Source organism: Miniopterus natalensis, chromosome 9 (genome assembly GCF_054644295.1).
Source record: "Miniopterus natalensis isolate mMinNat1 chromosome 9, mMinNat1.hap1, whole genome shotgun sequence".
NCBI classification, from domain to species: Eukaryota; Metazoa; Chordata; class Mammalia; order Chiroptera; family Miniopteridae; genus Miniopterus; species Miniopterus natalensis.
The window spans coordinates 68,968,169-68,987,063 of NC_142089.1; the positions used below are offsets into that span (position 1 = coordinate 68,968,169).

An 18,895-nucleotide genomic window follows, 5' to 3' on the forward strand; every position below is an offset into this window, starting at 1 on the left:
CTCTTCTGCTGATTGGAACCTACAGCAAAAGGTTTCAACCTCAGCAGAATGGTCCAAACCTCTTCCATCCAAATCAGAGACACCTTTGCTTCCAATTTCTCAAAACCATCTCCAGGCCGAGGCACCCCTCTGCATCCCTCCCTCTGCATCACCCCAATTCATTCTGTGTGGCACCTTGAACCGTGTCAGCTCAGGCAGAGCCAGCTGGTCCCTGGAAGGCAAAAACCCACGTCTCTACAGTGAACTGGAACTATCCAGGGGCACGCTTACCTCCTGGCACGGAGGTGGTGGCAGAGACCTGAAATAGGACTGCTCACTGGGACCCTCTGCTGTCCTGTGGGGCTCCATTCTGACCAGCTGCTAGATGGTCTGAAAATGCCTGCATGTCCTTACTGTGGCCTCTTCCTAGATTTTAAAATTTGATACGATTGAAATAGGTTTTTCCAAGTAGACATGTTACACATGGGTAAGTGTCCTTGTTCAGAAAGACTAAAGGCAACTAGCACTGTATGCACTTAAAAGAAATTATAACTAAAATTTCTAATGGAAAAGGGATATGTGTATGTGGGGATACAAGGCAACTGGGACAAGAGGGTTCACAATGAGCAGTGACTCCTCAGCGGCCCAGCCCCAGGCTCCCGTCTTCAGAAGCACTTCTATTAGCGGGAGCGAGCGAGGTATTGCATGCGCCTCTCCCGGAGGGATGAAGGGGCAGCACAGCGGTGTATCCTGCCCGTTTGGGGGCTGTTGTAGCCAAGCAGGGAGAGGACTGAGGAAAACCCAAGACAGTTAACGTGCAGCAATGGGGTCTTGTAGAGCCCGCACTCTCGAGCTTTTTATTAAATCCTCACCTGAGGGTAAGTTTTTATTGATTTTAGAGAGAAAGGAAGGGTGGGGGTGGGGGAGAAACATCAGTGTGAGAGAGAAATATCAACCGGTTGCCTCCTGTATGCACCGTGTTGGGATTGAACCCATAACCTAGGTATGTGCCCTGAACGGGAATGGAACCTGCAACATTTTGGTGTATGGGACGAGGCTCCAACCAACTGAGCCACCCGCCAGGGCCACACTGGAGGTTTTGTGAGGTTGCCAAGGGCTTCAGAGAGGCTTAGGTGCCAGGTCAAAGGCCCGGAAGTGCCCTCACACACAATACCCCAGGTGGCACAGCTGAGCAGGCCCACGGGGATGCTGGGACCGAGCCATTTACCCTGGTCCAGGCCTTGGGGGGAGCTTTCTGAGACAGTAAACTCAACCGATGTGTAAAGTATTTTTACCTGCATAGTTAAGTGATGGGTATGAGGTGTGGGTTCTGGAATCACAGGCTTTGTAAAGACATGGTCTCTCATGGACCCTGAGATCCCTCCGGACAAAGTGTCGGTGACAAGAGACTGAATTTTTCTCCCTCCCTTTCAGCATTTTGCCTCTTGTTTTTTATTAAAGGAACTACAACAGTGGTGATATTACCCTGCAAGAAGGGCTGAACCCCCGGACCTTGGAGATCATTGTGAGATGTGGTCTCAGTCCACGGTGAGGGAGAAGAGAGTTGGTGTCTGGGTTGCCAGCACAGCACAGCAGGTGTTGTCACTGGCTGTCTAGCCTGGAAGGAGAGAAGATTCGATTCTGCTTTCGTGGTTTACTCTTCCTCTGTCTTCTGCAAACAGGTTCATTTAACAAGGGCACTGGCTGTAACCTGGGGTGTTGCACCATGAAAATATTGGGTAACTGTGGCTCGAGATATATATATGTGTGCGTGTGTGTGTGTGTGTGTGTGTATATATATATATATATTTTTATTTATTTTTTTTTACCAGAAGTAACATTTAGGAAAGGGACTGGCTGCACGCCTACGGTTGATTGACAGATGCTCTTCCCATCTGGCACCAGGCAGCATGCTGTTCTAGTCCATCTTTGCTGCAGCTCTAGGAGGGCCCCATGCCGTGCAGGTGCCTCCTGTGACATTATTTCCCTCGCAGGAAGTCATAAATATTGGCTGACTGTCTCGTGGTCTTGGGAGGTCCCCACTGCTCGCAGCGCACTGAGGGGAGGGAGGAGCCTGGTGAAGGAAACAGCTTCTTTGACCTGCAGGCTTGGTGAAAGTGGGTCTCTTCTGATCTGTGGCTCTCAAGTGTCAGAAATGGATGTTATCACTTAAGATGGCAACTGGGATAATTGGATGGAAGTTGAGAAAGTGTGAACTCGAAGAAGTGGAGGCCTAGCAGGGAGATTAAGAGCAATGCTTTGAAGCCAAACAGACCTGAGTTTGAAAGCCACAGGCATTGTAAAGATTAAATAAAATGGTGCGTGAAAACGGTGCAGCACAGAGCCAGGTATGTAGTGAGCGTTTATTGTGTGGGAGCAGCGCGTGGTGGTGTCAGCAGGAATCAAGGGCCCAGAGAGCCAGAGTTAGAAATCCATGCTGCCACCCATCAGGCACCACAGGGGACAACTGTTTGTTGGTTCTATTTGGTTTCTGTAACATTCATGAATATCCTGGCTCCTTGTCGGAGTCCAAGGTCACCTGAATGAGGCCTCCCTCGCGTTCTGTTCAGGGAAGCTCAGGTGCTCAGTCCCCGAAGCCCTGGTTATCCCTGCCGTTATCAGCACAGCACAACCACATGACAGATAGTCCCCCTCGCAGGGCTCCAGAGAGGGACACAATTCAGGCATGCTGGAGCCCTGAGCAGGGCAACACGGCTGGGCAGTCCACACTGGCACCGAGGGTGGCACACTGGAGATTGAATTTTATTGGAAGGACATTGGGGGCCATGGCAGATGCCAGGCAAAAGTGTGGTGTAAGTGTCTGTGTTTGGATAGAGGACTCGGCAGCAGGACTGGACAGGTGAAAGCCACAGGCAGGGAGGCCATGACTGCAGTCACCCAGGAGGGAGAGGAGCCCTCAATGGAAGAGCAGTGGGATAGCTTCCAGAACTAGTTGGTGGGTGTTCATGATCAGCTGGAAGTGGAGAGGAAGAGGTGACTTCTGGATAATGCCATTCCCTGAAAAAGGGAATGAGAGGAGGGACAGGATGGGACAGAGGGGTGGGGTTTGTAAATATGGAAACAATTGTCTAGGACATGCCGAGTTTGAGGTGCCTGAGACATACATGGGAAGGAAGCTAAGAGCTAACATATACTAAGGCCTAACTCTGTCAGACACTGCTAAGCACCCTACACATATCGTTTCATCCTACTAGCCCTGCAAAAGAGGTGCCGTCATACCCATTTTATGGATGAGGGAGTTGAAGCACAGTGAGATTCGGTTGACCAGTTACACAGCTAGTAAGGGATGGAGCCACAACCACTGTCTGCTCTTCACGTCTATGCTACACTGCAGCTCTGTGAGAAATGGACACCTGGGTCAGGAGCTCAGGGCAGACCTGAGTTACAGCTGTAGCTATGGAGTCTTCTGAGTCTAGGATTGCTCTCCAGACCTGTGGAGAGCCAGCCAGGGGGAGTTTTGGCATCCAGCTGTTCATTGGATTAAGCAGGTGTAAAGACACATCACTGAAGCACCCTCAAACCTGGAGTGTGGTAGAAGAACAGGCTGTGTCCTAGCATCATTGCTCAGGGCCCACAAGCCCTCCAGGGTGCTATGCCCAGAGGAAGGGAAAGGGCAGGTCTCAGTACCACCCGAGGCAGGGAGGGGCAGCAGGCATGCACGGCAGACTTGTAGGTGGTCTGCAGGAGAGGAATCCAAACTGTTCTGCCAGAGGCTACCTTGGCAGGACTTACCCTAGAACTTACTCTTTCCTAAGGACTTAAGTTTAGTGTTTCAGATAAACCCAAATCTCAGCAATAGAGGACATTTAATTCAATGCTCCACTTTCCAGACAAGAACATAGAGGCTCAAGGAAATTAAGTGACTTGGCCAAAATTGTCCAGTTAGATGTCATGACCGGGACAAGGTTCCTCTGTTATAGGATGGTGGCATAAACAGGTCTGAGGACGGACATGCCAAGCGCCTCTACCTCCTGAGAATGTGGAGCCATGACCTTCCTTTACTTCTGAAAGGGCTCCCTCTGGGATGGAGGCCAGTTTCCTACCCTCTTGCAAGGCAGAGCCTGTTGGGGGGTCTACCAAGGTTTCTCTCTAGCCCTGTCACACACCTGGATACCTGCTGTCAACTTCTGACATTAGATTGATTAAATGAGACCTTTGGAGGTGAGGAGCAGGCAGAATGAGGGAGAAGCTCAACCTGGAACCTGAAATCCTGCAAACCAGGCACGCTCTCTGCTGTGGTCACTCCTCCCAGTGCTCCTGAGCCTGCACAGCCGAGAGCTCAGACACTTGGATGCAATGCTGCAGGACGCTGACTTCCATGGGGGCTTTGCTGCTGCTGTCAGCCAGGACATCAGCAGTGATGTGGTCACTCCACTTCTCCGAGGCTGGAGATCCCCAGGCATAGGAAAAGCGGCTCCCTTCAGATTGTTGTCCCAAGCTCTTGCTGCTCAGAAGTGTGATGCTGTACCAGGGGCGTCAGCATGCACTGGGAGCTAGTTAGAAGTGTAGGCTCTTGGGTCCCCCCCGCCTCCCCTACCCCCAGACCTACAGAGTTGGCCCCTGTACTTTGACAAGCTCCCAGTGATTCCCAGCAATGGGGCAGGAGAGCAGTGCTGTGCTGGGTTCCTCCTTCCCAGAGCCACACTCCTATGCTGCTGGACCAGGATATGTTATCCAGTAATTTCACCCCCTACAGTGTAGGCAGCAAGCACTGTCCCTCTTGCTCCCCCCCAGACCTTCAAAAAGACAAATTAGGAACAGAAGGTTAAGCAAAAAAGCTCTTTGCTTTACAGGACAAATACTCAGGCCTCTCAAGGAGGAGTCTGATGTCAGTATTTGAAGAGTAAAGTGGTCTGAGGCTCTTGCTTCCAGGCAGTGACACCCCAATGCCCCCCAAGGCACTGCTGCAATCGAAGGTTGTCTGGTGTCTGATGCAGATGATTCTGAGTGAGTAACCGAGCTAATGCACAGTCACTCCCAGATTAGTAAAGGACATAGTTGGGCAATGCATTTTATTTAATTATTTTTTAAAATATACCTTTATTGATTTCAGAGAGAGGAAGAGAGAGGGAGAGAGAGATCGAAACATCAATGATGAGAGTCATTGACTGGCTGCCTCCTGCACGCCCCCAACTGGGGATCGAGCCCGCAACCCGGGCATGTGCCCTGGCCGGGAACCAAACCCTGATTTCCTGGATCCTAGGTCGACGCTCAACCGCTGAGCCACGCCCGGCCAGCCGGGCAATGAATTTTAGACATTCTTAAAAAAATGTTTGTAAGAAAAAAGTCCTGGCATACAAACATTATCTAGAAAGTTATGTGCAACAATCCTTCCTTCCCTAATAAACCCCAATACATGAGGTTGTCCTGTGTCTCCACAGCCCTTACGGTTTTGCTGATGAGCTGACCTGCCCCTGCCCCCAACCCCCTTCCCCAGCCAAACCAAGTATTTTTGGTGGTTCCTGCTGATGGTTAATAAAACACACAGGAGGCAAGAAAATGATTTTTTTAGACTTTTTTTGGATTTGTTTTTAAAGAAACTGCATACATCATCAGAGACAAACAATAATTTAAATACCATGCAGTTTCTGTATGTACAAAACCTAGGCCATAGAGATCCAGTTTAAGTTGTATTCTATTTACACGGTCTTCCTCATACAGCCGTCATCTGTTAAATTAGAACACGAGAGCGCGCTCCTATACAAAGACAAACTATGTACAGACACCCGGGAAGCAACTGGAAAAAGCAACCCGTTTGGGGATTAACAGACAAATGGGAAGAAAAAGTCATTTCATTTAAGGTGACCTCCGCACACTGGCTGTGCACAGGGAGAGCTGGAAGTTCCATTCATCAAAGCACACACCACGGTTTTCACTCGGCAAATATAAATACACGTTCAGAAGCGGGAGGAAAATGAACTCTGAGGTTCTCACCACATCTACCATCACATCGTTTGGTTTCTCTAATCGGATATAAAGGCTAAAGTTTTAAAGGTTTTCCAGGGCTTTCAGGGCCTTTGGGAGGAACACAGCGATTTCGCAAGAGCACGCAGGCCGATCGACGGCACTGTTCTGTCGCAGATGGAATGGGGAGGTCGGGGCAAGGTCTAATCTAATTTTCAGAAGGGAACATTTTGATTTGAGGAATTTCACATATTTCCTTTCATGATAAGAGGCCCAATTGGAAATTTATACGGACAAACTAAATCTTTACTTGAAAACTGCAGCTTTTCAGAGAAGGAACGCATTGTTAAACCAACTAGGTCATCTCTCTTCCCTCCCCCCAAATTAATGTCAATTTGTCATATTGGAAAGTAACACACATTTTTAAGTTGTCATAACAATGTGGCAAAAAAGAAATTTGGATAGATTTCTATAAAGACCTCAAGATTTCAGGAAAGGGAAGAGATGGCAGAGGGGCCATCCTATGGTCCACTGAGGTTGCTGAGCCACTTACAGAGGGTTTGAAACTGCCCACCTCTGTGGGGGTGCTCTCAGTGGCATGGAAGGTGCACCCCTAGCTCCTGCAAGTGGCCTCTGGAAAACAGTGCTCTGCAGGGAGAGAAGATATTCGATTTCTTCAGAGCAAAGTGGATTGCGCAGGAGGGCAGTCCACTTTGCTCAGAAAACCTGACTGCTGGCCGGCTGGCTGGTGGCAGGGAAATTGACTTGGGCCTCATGTCCCCAGGGAATCTGATCGGCCCAAGAACCAAGGCCAGAAGAGAAGCCACTGGCCTTGGTGGGAGGAGTCCAGGTCATGGAGTGAGATCCCTTAGGACTCACTCCTGGGCCAGGGGAAAGCCTGCCTGTCTTGCCAGGGCACTGCGAGCCGCCTGAAGCACAGCAGCGAGTTAGAGAAAGCTCAGACTCAACTCCTGGCAAGGCAGGCTCCTCTGCCCAAAACGCGCCCGCCACAGAGAAGTCACACGAAAGAGCCCTACATCTTTTGACATACCATCTGCACATTCAGACATCAGAAAGCCTTTCGGGAAGATGGTGCTTACAGCCACACTACTATCCTGACCACACACATTTTCCCTGAACAATACTTCTACCCCTGTCTACTCAGATTCAGTGATCAAAACAAAAAGGTCCTATTGATGGTGTCCTCCTGGGGCTGGGCAATGGTGTGCTCGCTCCGGGGGCTGCGCAGAAAGTATAGGACAGCTTTGCAGGGGCTGGCGGGCACTGCTTGAGGAACTGCCCTAGGCTCTCCCAAACATGCATAGGCCCTGGTTAATGCTGGCTGCAGGAGCCCTGGATGCCTGCAGAGAGTAAATGGCCTCACTGATGGGTGTGCATCCCAAGAGTAACTCACTTCCCACACAGTTCAGGGTGGGGACTGGTTAACTCTTTGCTGTGAAGGCCAAGCCAGCATCCTTTTGAGTCCTAGGTACATGCGGTAGGGAGCAAACCATTGCCTGGAAAGATGGTGGTAACTGTGAGACCACCATGGGAGGCCAGCCAGATACAACGGGGGCCCTATGAGCTCTGTCAGGAGGAAAAAAGGACCTGCAATGGGCCTCACGAAGACAGCTGTTAGGGTTTGGAACTTGTCTTTCCTCTCACTACACATGCTACACTCGGTGTCCCTCGGTCAACAGAGCACTGCTTTCCTGAGCTCCCAGGTGAGGAGGACAGTTAGAGAGAAATCTCCAACCACCCTCACCAGCATCAGGAGGGCAGGAAGGGATCTCCCTGGATAAACATGAGTGGGAAGGTGCAGCTCAAGGCAGGCATGGCTGGTGTTTGCACGATTCTGGCCTATGCCAAACCCTACAGCTTTTCCATAGAAACTTCAGTGCAAAGAAAGGAGACTAGAAGGCCAGCAAGTGGTTCTAGAGGACCAGTCCTTCAGTGGCTGGAAGGCCAGTCTCAGGAACAGTTTCTGATCTTTACTCAGGAGCCACTAACTTCCAAGCCATTTGGTCACCAGCCCATTTGGTGCAGGCAGAGAAAATGAAGACCATCAGCCAAGCAGGGTTTCTTACCCCAGCCTTTATGCCCTCCATATGGTCCTCATGCTCAAATGCGTGATACCATAGGTGCACCTAAACAATGGCTGTTTGTGTGCAATAGATCACCTGTGACACTGGGCTTTTAATACATGGGGTCAATTCATGTGAACTGAGCAGATGACAACTCTCCCCTTCTAAACCAGAGCTTCCTGTGGGCAGCTCAGCTCTGTCTGAGGGGACAGGATGGGCGGTCAGTGTCAGCCTGCATGCCTGGAGCACACGCACTCTTAGGACTGACAGTCGACCCCAGACACCCCCAGACAAAGGGCTCTTCCCTTTTGCTCCCTGCATGCAGGATGGCTGGAGGGAGAGAGGACAGGGCCACTGCGACAGTGTCCCTCTCAGCACCCTCCTCCTGAGGGGACCCCAAACTGGAAGCTAAGCCTGGAGTCAGTGTGTCCGGCCAAGCCGAGAAGGCGAACCAGAGCGTTTGCTTCTTGAAGTCATTCCCAGGCCACACCCACCACCTCAGCTTTCTTTGGACTTAGGTGACAGATACTTTTGGGGAAAGGTCACTGGAGCCTAAGTGAAGCGGCACCTGCCTGGCCTGGCTGGAGGACCAGGGCTGAGTCTTCCGTGAGGCCCGCCGGTGCTCTGGCCCTGCCTGGGACACGTACAGTTCGGGATCCGCGGTGGTGGTGGTGTCAGCAGCTCTGACCACGGAGCGGTAACCATCGCGTTTTCGCAAACAGAATCCTGATTGTGTTTCCTTTTCTTCTTCTTTTTAAAAAAGGCAGTTCTGAAGATTTACATCGTGATGGGGAAGTGAATAAATACCAGCACTTACGGTTCTTATAAATTTATGTTTTGAAGACAGCATAGCACTCAAGAGGAATCTGCCTGTTAAGGTCGGTGAAACCTGGGAAAACAAATAAGTGGGTCAAGACCAAGCGGCTGCCTGAGGTGTCCAGTTCCACAGCCCAAGCATCCCATCGGAGTCCTCGCTTCTGAAAGCGAGAGGGGGGGTCTCGATCTCCAACCAGGGGCCCAGCCCCACCGAAGTTCCCCAAGTACCCGAGGCCCACCCAATCCACCTTTGGCTTTGGAATGGTTTAATCGGAACTCCTAGGGACTAATCAGATGGCTCTGGTGGCCTGAAGCCTGGACACGGCAGGGAGGTGGAGAATTCAACCTGTGTCTCCAGTCCAGGCCCCATTTCTCTGAACGTTCACCAAAGGGGAGTGTCATAAGAATTGTCACTGGTTCTGTCACTGCCTAGCCTAGTGGCCTTACATAAGCCCTTGAGCTCTCCCTGCGTTCAGTTTCCCCAAGCATCGCCACACCAGACCGCCTGGAGAATGGCAGGGAATCACAGAAGTGAGCCAGGTTTGGCCTCTGCCCACTGGCTGTCAATGGACAATGAGCCTTTCTCCTCCGCTTAAGTTTTTGTGAAAGCCCACTGTGGGGTTGGTGATGGTCTGGCACTTAGCTTTTTAGTTTGAATGAGTTAAACGCTGGGCTTTCAGAGGCGGCTTTTAGCCTGGGCCTTTAATGCCCCTCTCCCCAGTTCCAGTGACCACGGTGGGAACTGAACGCTAACCTTTATCTTCTCTGTCACACGCCCACCGCAGCACTGGTGACCCAGAAGCAGGTAGGTCGTTTGGAAGTAAGCATTACAACTTGAGGGGGAAAAAACACCATTCGATACTAACCTTGTTAGATGTCTACTCAATTCATGAACTTCCATCTCAGTGCTTTTAAATTCATTCAGTTCCTTTCGAATGGCAGCCTGGAATGGAGAGGAGCCGTGAGCATGCAGGAGGCAGACGGGAAGCAGTTCACTTTTTATTTCATTTCTAACTATTCTTTTTCCCTTTGACAAAGCCATAAAAAGTGGATTCTTTCACTGGGAGGAAAAAAACAATCACCTCATATCCTTTAGAACCTGCTATGACTCCCCCTACCCTTAAATCTAAACTGCGTGCCCGGCCGATGTGGCTCAGTGGTTGAATGTCGACCCCAGGAACCAAAAGGTCACGGTTCGATTCCCGGTCGGCGCACAGGTCCGAGTTGGAGGCTTGATCCCCAGTAGGGGGTGTGCAGGAGGCAGGGATCGATGCTTCTCCCTCATCATTGATGTTTCTATCTCTCTCTCCCCCTCCCTTCCTCTCTCTGAAATCAATACAAAAACAAAAACAAAAAATAAACACACAAAAAACATTAAACTGCGAATGATTCTGGGTGGGAGATTGCCCAGAGCACCTTCTTCCTCTCGTCACAGAGCTGCTTCATCCGGGCCTCCACAGTGTGTGTACACCTGCCCCACACTCCTGGCTCCCAAGTGCACACTTAAATGTCCACCTCGCGTTTTCCTTAGGTAACTAATCTGAACCTCATCGCAGCCGCAGCAGTGCCTCTTGATGGATACTTCCAGGAGGGGAGGAGCGTCCCCCTTCCCTTCGATTTATGAAGTGTCCCCTCTTGCATGGCTCGATGCTGAGGGAACGTTCTCCCTCACTATGGAAGATGGGATGTTTTGAATAACTTCAGTATATTCTGAGATAAACCTGAATGACCTTATCCGTCCTGCACTGCCCACGGCCTGGCCGCAGCCCACAGGGAGGGCTGGGGACCCAGGCGGCAGAGACAGTGAGGAGGGTGTGGAATACAAGAGTGTCCGGTTGGAAACCTCACTCCTTCCTCAGGGGCTGAAATTTTAAAATGTGCCCTTTTGCAGAGCTCTTTCTAACACTGATATTTGCTTTGATGGGAATATCAAAGCAGTGAGAGTCTGAGGCTGGAGAAGTCTTTAGGGAGCATCGCAGTGGCTCCCTCAGGAAGGAGGGCACACGAGTGTTTAAATCCCAGTTAGAAGCTTCAGGAAGGCACCGTGTCCTATGTTCCATCCCTAGCAGCCTGGGAGGAGCTGGATCTGGTCCCCACCTAACAGCTCTTCAGAACCTGAGTCGCCTTGTCCTTCCCCTTGACACCTGTCCTGCCCCCATCCTTAGTAAGCAGGCACCCTGCAGCGAAAGTGTGAACAAAGAGAACCAGGGCCAGGGCCCTCGACCGCTGACATTTACAGACACGCTGCGGGGGGCTGGTTCTGCCTGGGCCAGTTCGTGGGGCCGCTCACCAGGAGCTCCTGCGCAGGGAAGAGATGAGCGCTCCGTTTAAGGGGAGGGCTGAGTTTTCCACTCATCAGGATCCGCGGGGGGTTGACCCCCATGGGGGAGGCCATTTCCAGAGGTCTCTGCCTCTGCCCACGGCAGTTCCCCCCAGTGCAGCGGCTCCCTGCGCTTCCCTGCGGCTCCTCGGTCCAGCCAGAGTCTGGGCTATAGCTGACCACCTTCCGCTGGCATGGAAAGAAGCTGCTGGCCCCGAGCAGTGTGGGGCAAGGGTGGCAGGGCTCTGCAGAAGGTGCAGTGCGCCCCAGAGCTGCCCCATCGTCACACGTATATTGGACACAGTCATTACTTTGGATTATTAAAAAAAAGGCCCTTGGCCCTCCAGCTCCTCATGGTGACTGGGCTAGAATCACAAACGACCATGCAGGGTCTCACTTTACCACATGATCTAATGGACAGGCAAGAACGACTTATCGTTTGTACCGCTGCATTTCTTATAAAACAATCTCAACTTCAGACTATTTTTATTCTGTTTTCCAACCGATGGGGGTTTAGTGCAGGGAGGCGTGTTTGGCTCTCTCTGCGATTTGTGTCCTGTTTTAGCTGTTAGGTTACAAAAGCTGCCGGCTCGGTGACCCAGTCCCCTTCTGGTTTTGTGACTCCCCGCTGGGTGCTGCGGACAGTGGCGTCTACCCAGAAGTGGCCTCTGTGACACGCGCGGAGCCTCGTGCTCCTGAACCTCCTGTGCCGCCAGCTGCCATTCTTTCTTTGGCACCGCCTCCCACGGCCTTTCCTCCTGAAAAGCGGCCCAGTGTCGCGTGTCTGTGTCGCTCTCCCTCCAGAGCAGTGAGGAGTCCATTCTGTGACCTCTGCCCATTACCTGGAGCCCCGGGCCAGGTGTTGGGGGAGCAGCACCCACAGCTGGCCCAGCAGCACTGAGGCCTCCAGTACCGGGAAGGGGACCACAGCTTTGCTGCTGGTTTCAATACAGCATCCCAGGCAGCAAGCGAGGGATCCAGGACAGGGGCAAAACCGAGGTGTGGGGCCTGCACCCCTCTCCTCGCCCCTCTGCTTACTTTGTCGGCAGCAGTGAGGCGGGTCCACGGCTTGTCGGCCCTGCGGTCATAGTCCTGGGCATCAGCCACCTCCACGTAGTCGCTGAATCGAATGAGGATCTTCCTCTCCCGAAGTTCTTCCACTGTGGGCCTCTGGCTGAGCTGCAAGAGGAAGAGACAGGGACACGGTTAACCGGAGATGTTTAGATCACTTGCCTGTCTGCCGGTGACTTTATAGTTGAGCCAAATGAGGTCCAGTGAAGCAACTGACGCATCACACAGCGAGGGAGGGGCAGGGCTCCCGACTCCTGCACCCCAGACTTTTCTAGGACTGAGAGAGAGAGGGATTTATCATTCCTTGAGCCACCTCCAGGCCTTTGCACAGCCTGGCTGGCTTTCTTAGCAACACTGCCGTGTCTTGGTTGTTACAAGGAGCTTATCCTGTGGGTGTAGGCATCTGTTGAGGATTTTCCCACATCTGTCACATCAGGTGCCAGGAACCTTACACAAAGATTTTGTCTTATTTTGGGTTTGTGAGTCCACATCTGTGTGTCAAATACAGTGCTCTCTGAAAGATGGGCTTGTAAATCATTTTACATGTGTGTGTTTTAGACACACAAAAGGGTATGTGCAAACTCTGGGGTATGCAGGGCAGAGGAGATTCTGCTCCTCAAGGTCACATGAAAGGCCAGCCCGCAAAGGCGGAGCCTGGCTGAGTTTACGCCAAGGAAGCCTCAGGAGGGCCTTTGAGATGGGTCTGCAGTGAGGGACGGAAACCGTAAAGAGAGAACCCATTTACTTAACCACTTCCCTATGTCACCCACTGGCAGCCCTGTTTTGTACGTTAACAACATAGGGCTGCTGTTTCTACTCTCTTTTCCTGTCACTGGGCTTATTTCTTCTGGAGCAACACAGCTGCCCTCTCTTTAGGGTGCTGTTAATTCACATTTAACCAATATTACTTAAAAGCAACTTTTCCTCCAAGCCCTGGACTGTACTTAATTCTATGCAGTCCATATAACATCTTACCACAAAGGTCTACAAAACACACACACGAGGGAATCCCACCACCCTGGCGGTTTCATTCTATCTCCTGTGGCTGCCACACTCCTCCACGGTGGCAGAACACCCCTGCTGGCTGGTATTAAACATGATGCCGATGGGTCTGCAAGGCTCTGGACAGGACCAGGGCAGCCGCAGCTCCCGCTGGGCCAGCGGGGGGAAGATCTGGGGACTAGAGGCGCCTGGGGCCGTGGCAGGGCCCCTTTGCCTGGACCACATGCGGCTCCCACTTCAGGTGGTTCTAGTCTGTCCTGAGGCAGCCCTGGTCCTCCTGGGACAGGGCATTTCGGCATCAGAGCTGGCCCGTCGCAGGAAACCACAGGTCTCCCAGGCTCCAGGGCCGGGGTTGTCGTAAACAAAGTGTGGATCCAGCCTGACTCTAAAACGGGGAGTAGGGGGAGCTTTTGTACTGTCATTAAAATACATAAAAACATTAAATGTTTATCATATTTACCACAGATAACGGGAGGATTCCTACTCAAAATCCCCAGTTCATGTTGCTTAGGACTAGCAAGGTAAGGCTGACCCAGGGTGCTAGACAAAACGTAGTATTTTCGAAGTGTTCCATGACAGGAGAAAGGTTGTTAAGCATGGAATTTGTAGTTTATGTTTCCGGAAATCATGACCTAGATTTTACTAAGAGCTGTCGATGGCAGAGTCTGGAGGGAACAGAAAACTAAATGTTAGCGCTGAAGGTCAGGGGCATTTTTCATGCCTGAATCCCAGGGGAGCTCTAGACACGATCTCTCCAAGGCAATAGGGCACTTCGCCCAACTGCTGAAGAGGGGATGGGATGCCTTCTGCTGGGAGAGTCTCAGGTGTGTGGACTGACTAACCAACGGCCGCCGGGACTCCATGTGTGGGTGGACATCGGGAGATGTCCATTTAGCTGGTGGTTGGCTGTAGCCATTGGGGCATGGGAACCCAAGGTCCTTCCTCAGATGATGAGGAGGTGATCTTTGTGGCAAGAGCTGGTTTTCTAGGGATGGTGGACTGAAGAAGAGGCAGGAACAGGGGTTGGTAGCATTATGTATTTATGGCAGCTATAATATCATTTACAATCAAATAGTCAACAAAAGAGTAATTAATTGAGTCCCAAATTTCAGTACTGATATAACCTGACCCAAGTGAATTTCCTTCCTTCCTTCCTTCCTTCCTTCCTTCCTTCCTTCCTTCCTTCCTTCCTTCCTTCCTTCCTTCCTTCCTTCCCTCCCTCCCTCCCTCCCTCCCTCCATCCATCCATCTATCATCTATCTATCTATCTATCTATCTATCTATCTATCTATCTATCTATCTATCATCTATCTATCTATCTATCTATCTATCTATCTATCTATCTATCTATCTATCATCTATCTATCTATCTATCTATCTATCTATCTATCTATCTATCATCTATCTATCATCTATCCATCTATCCATTTTGCTAGTTAGCATTTTTTTGGAAGGGAGAGGCAGGTATTTATTAAAAGACAAAACATAGTTTTCAGGTGAGTATCAATTTGACTGAAGAAAATGACCGTTCTGTTGCTATCGGCATCAGCTACTGTGTTTTATGTTTCTCCCTAGTATATTAAAATTAAATAGAATTGCATTGAGGAGATCCTCGGGCCAAGGGTAAGCAACTGAAAAGCAGCTACCGCCGCTGGCACCTGGTCTTGGTGTGATCAAGGCCCCAGAGAAAGAACACTTGCCCAGACCAGTTTTAAGGGATTCCCCGCCTGCTGGCAGCTTCACCTCTCTCTCAACAAAAAAGTACGTGAAGGCTTCTTCTAGTCTCTCCCTTAAAAATGATCCCTTCACTCAAGCTCATTTCTAGTTCCCCAAGCCAGTCCCAGGGAGCGGGACGCTGGCACGACAAGGCAGTGTTCCCCGGAGGAAGGCCCGGGAGCCAGGAAGGGGAGGAGGCATTAGTCTTGTCCAGGAGACCCTGCAAACACACTGGGGTTTCTGAGGTCCCTGTCCCTGTGCAGCCCACCCCGGGAAATGGGTGTGGGATGGAACCCTCCTCCCTTTTCCCTGCCCACTTATGCAATTAGTCAACTTTTTCTCTACAAAATTATATACCCTTTTTAAAAAGATAAGAATTAGTTGGCTGTTTAAGTATTTTCATACTACTAGTTTTTAGAAACCCTTAAAGGAGAACCCTTTAGGAGAATTTTCAGGTCCCAGCAATCAACTCCAATGAATTTTAGGAAAACTGCATTTAAATTTTTTTCTGAATGTCTAGGTCTTTCTGTATCAGAAATGAGCCCCTTTTTGATACCATAGTCATTTCAAGGTCACTCTTAGAACAAGCTAACGCACCTCCCCGCATCGTCCTCACTACTCAGTTTCAGGACAAGGGATGCCCTGCGTCCACAGACCAGGTGGTCTTACGGATGTAAAGGATCAGGCTGTGGCTGGGGTGAGGGCACCTGGAAGAAGGGAGCTCACTTAGCTCTCGTTCCAGCTCCCACCAGGGGGATGCGGCCTGTCACTGTCCTTTCTGGCACTTGGGTATCATACCCCTTTCACTGGGATAGCATTGGCTCCTCACCAGAAGTCCGGGATGCTCTAAGGGAGAGGGGAGTGTTGAGACACACAAGTCATCACCTTCCTAATTGGTATGATATTTTTGGATATCTGAATTTCTTCCTTTGCATAATATTTTTAGGGAGGAAAATCCATTAATAAACCTTTTAAAAATTAATTTTAATGGGACTCTTAACTGTCGCTGAGATTTGAGAACCTTTCTCTCAAGGTGGTTACTGCAGGAGGCTGACTGAAACCACTCTCATCAAACAGAGTATACTATTATATCTTGTGTGTCATCAATTAATTAAACTTGTCAACACCATCCAAGAATAGCCTCAGTAAGTTTATTATTAAAGAAGCCACCACTCATGTAGAATTAAACCCATTTGGGTCCACAGTGCATTGCCAAGCCATCTATTTTGGGGGTTAAAAATATAAAAGTATACCTTTATAGCTTTTATCTTAAGTGCTTTTCAAACACCTTCAAAAATTTATCAGTACTTTAGGCTTTTTCCTAACTCAGTACTCCAAATTGCATTTAGCATAATCAAGTCAAATAGTTTAGTTAATAGATAAGGCATAGTATCAGGGGAGGAAAGGAAAATTCCTATGTTCCCAAGGTCATAGCAAAGAACTGTGTTATATCTGAACTGCTGATTTGGACAATGAGTTTCCAATTAATTGATGGGGTCAGAGTACATCTTTAAAAATAAAATATTCACTGTAATTGAAAATATAGCTCACTTGACCTCAAGTTGCTTGGGGGCAGGTGAGTGTCACAAAATCAAGCAACATAGAATGTCACCAGACAAAAGGACTGAAGGTCATGCAGCTGAGCTGACCATGGTTCCCTGGGGAGTCAAGACAGCGGCCTACTCTGACAGCGGCGATGTGGAACCTCGAACACTGGTCCCAGCGGGCGGGGCAGCTGCCAGGCCACTGAGGTCAGCAGAGGGCACAGGAGCGGAAGGTGTCCGGCCCCTTCCTACCCAGCTCTCGGAGAACTTTCTCACCTTTCTAGTTAGCCTCCTCTTGATCTCTCTTTTCTCCTCCTGTTCCTCTTGTTCGTTCCGAGCTGAAAGAAACACAAGATGCTTTAGAATTTGTAGACAGTGTGTACACAGGAGCACACTCTGAGCCCGAGGCTCTGGGTGAGGCCCTCACAGCTCGGAGACGGGGAGCGGGAGCCTCTCTTGCCTACCCTGGGCTCCCTTCTGCCTGTGGGGACACTTTCAGACAGCATGCAGTTTCCAACTGGTGGCGAGCAGGCCGACCTTCTTATTTTGTTTTCTTTCTGTCACTTGGGGTTTCAAGTCTCCTGGCAGCAATGCTGGGTGAGAAGTGTGGCTAACAAGGCAAGGAGGGGGGTCCTAAGAGAGTGGCCTCTCTCAGCAGAGACGTGGGAGTCTGGGGAGAGGTGAGGCTCCCTTCTCTGGAAAGGACTCGGGTGGACACTCAACTCTGCCTCCAGCCTCACAGTGACTGCAGGGGCTCATTGTGATGTGGCCTCAGGCTGGGTGCACTGTGGGAGTAGAACCCAAGGGGGCCCGTGGGGGTGTCTGTCACCTGTGCGGGAAACAAGACGAGGTATGCAAAGGCCAGCCTGGCTGCAGGAGGAGGAATGTCAAACGCTCACCTTTCGCAAGCCCTGATTCCATTAATTCTTTGAATCTTCTGAGAAGTCCACTGAGCATGTGTGAGGCCAGAGCGTGGGACACAACTGCCTGCATTGGGACTTTTAAGGAGCGTCTTAGAGGAACAAGCTCCTGAGCCTACACGCTGTCAGCTTAGTATCTGAGTGGCTTGCTCATCAGGTGTTTACAGAGCTGGAGGTAAGGGGGTCTGGGAAGGGAGCAGAGATCTGAAGGGCAGAAAACGCGGGTTTATTCCTCCTTTCAAGCTAACTGGAGGACCATGGGCCCATCAGTTTCCTTCTGGGCCATGGGATGGAAGCATGGCTATGAGTACAATATCATCTAAAATCACAGGGGTCAAAGGTCTCCGATTCTCAGCCACTAGATTAGAATGGCACAGTGAAAGGCAGTGGCTTTGAGCTGATCTTGGCACAGGGCACACGAAGAGTGCCCCAGGCACTTGTTCTCTCGTTTTAAAATCACTATTGTTGCCCGGCTGGGTGTGGCTCAGCGGTTGAGCATCGACCTAGGATCCAGGAGATCGAGGTTTGATATCCAGTCAGGACACATGCCCGGGTTGCGGGCTCAATCCCCAGTCGGGGGCCTGCAGGAGGCAGCCGATCAATGACTCTCTCATCATTGATGTTTCTATCGCTCTCTCTCCCTTTCTCTCTCTGAAATCAATAGATATATTAAAAAAAAATCACTAGTGTTAAATTATGTTTCAATAACTAAATTAATGTATTGTATCAGTGCACACTTGCAATTCAGTCATCTCCGTATAGGACAGATGTTTAAAAGAGGGAAGCCCCTGCGCACAGAAGTGGGGTCCCATCCTGCCGCCCCTAGTCAGCCCTGACAGCAGCAACCACAGCCACAACCAACTCCCACTGAAGGCGGCAGCTTCTCCCACTGGAGGGAACGAAGACTGTTCAGGGCAGACCCTCAGGGGAATGATCTGGCTGCCTGTGGGGATTGGGGTCTTGTATGGGGGCAGCACCAGAAATGCCCATGGCCTGCTGTGGGCCGGGGTCACCAGACGTCCCCACTGTAGCCTGCCCCACAGTGCCCCTAGCCACCCACGCGGAGCTCCTTCCTTTGGATTTAAAGATCCCATCTCCCTCTCAAAGTCCGTTTAAAAATGCAAATTTCTTTTAGATAAAAACCCATTAAACTAGTCAGCCATTAACATCTTAGCATAAACTAATCTATCAGAGATAAATAAGTTGGGAAGCAGACAACAAGACCCAGAAGGGGAGAGCCCAGACAGCTGCATTTGTGGGTGGGAGGGAGGGAAGGAAAGGTCCAGACTAGAGGGACTTGGTTAAAATGTACAGACTCACAGAGCATTAGGGTCACGAGGGGCCTAGTCTCCCACTCTTAGTTTCTAAATGAGGATGGGAAAGCCCAGGGGATGAAGTGGCTGCTCACACGACACACGGCTAATTAGTTAGACAAACAGCCCAGCTCTCCCTCCTCACTAGAAGACACCGCCTCTTCCCATCGGGCTTTGCCTGGGCCCAGCCCTCCTTCTTATTACT

At 50.5% G+C, this 18,895-nt stretch overlaps 1 protein-coding gene across 1 annotated transcript in view; it reads right to left on the reverse strand.

Moving 5' to 3' along the window:
• Positions 1 to 8,739: 8,739 nt before the first annotated feature.
• Positions 8,740 to 18,895, reverse strand: part of PHACTR1 (phosphatase and actin regulator 1) — a 415,578-nt gene continuing 405,422 nt past the window's right edge. Inside the window, exons 10-13 of the mRNA XM_087820639.1 lie at positions 16,734 to 16,795; positions 12,163 to 12,303; positions 9,671 to 9,747; positions 8,740 to 8,877 (exon numbers count right to left, since the gene is read on the reverse strand). Of these exons, the coding sequence (XP_087676765.1) occupies positions 8,862 to 8,877; positions 9,671 to 9,747; positions 12,163 to 12,303; positions 16,734 to 16,795 (296 nt within the window). The 3' untranslated portion in view covers positions 8,740 to 8,861. The remainder of the gene's footprint in view (positions 8,878 to 9,670; positions 9,748 to 12,162; positions 12,304 to 16,733; positions 16,796 to 18,895) is intronic.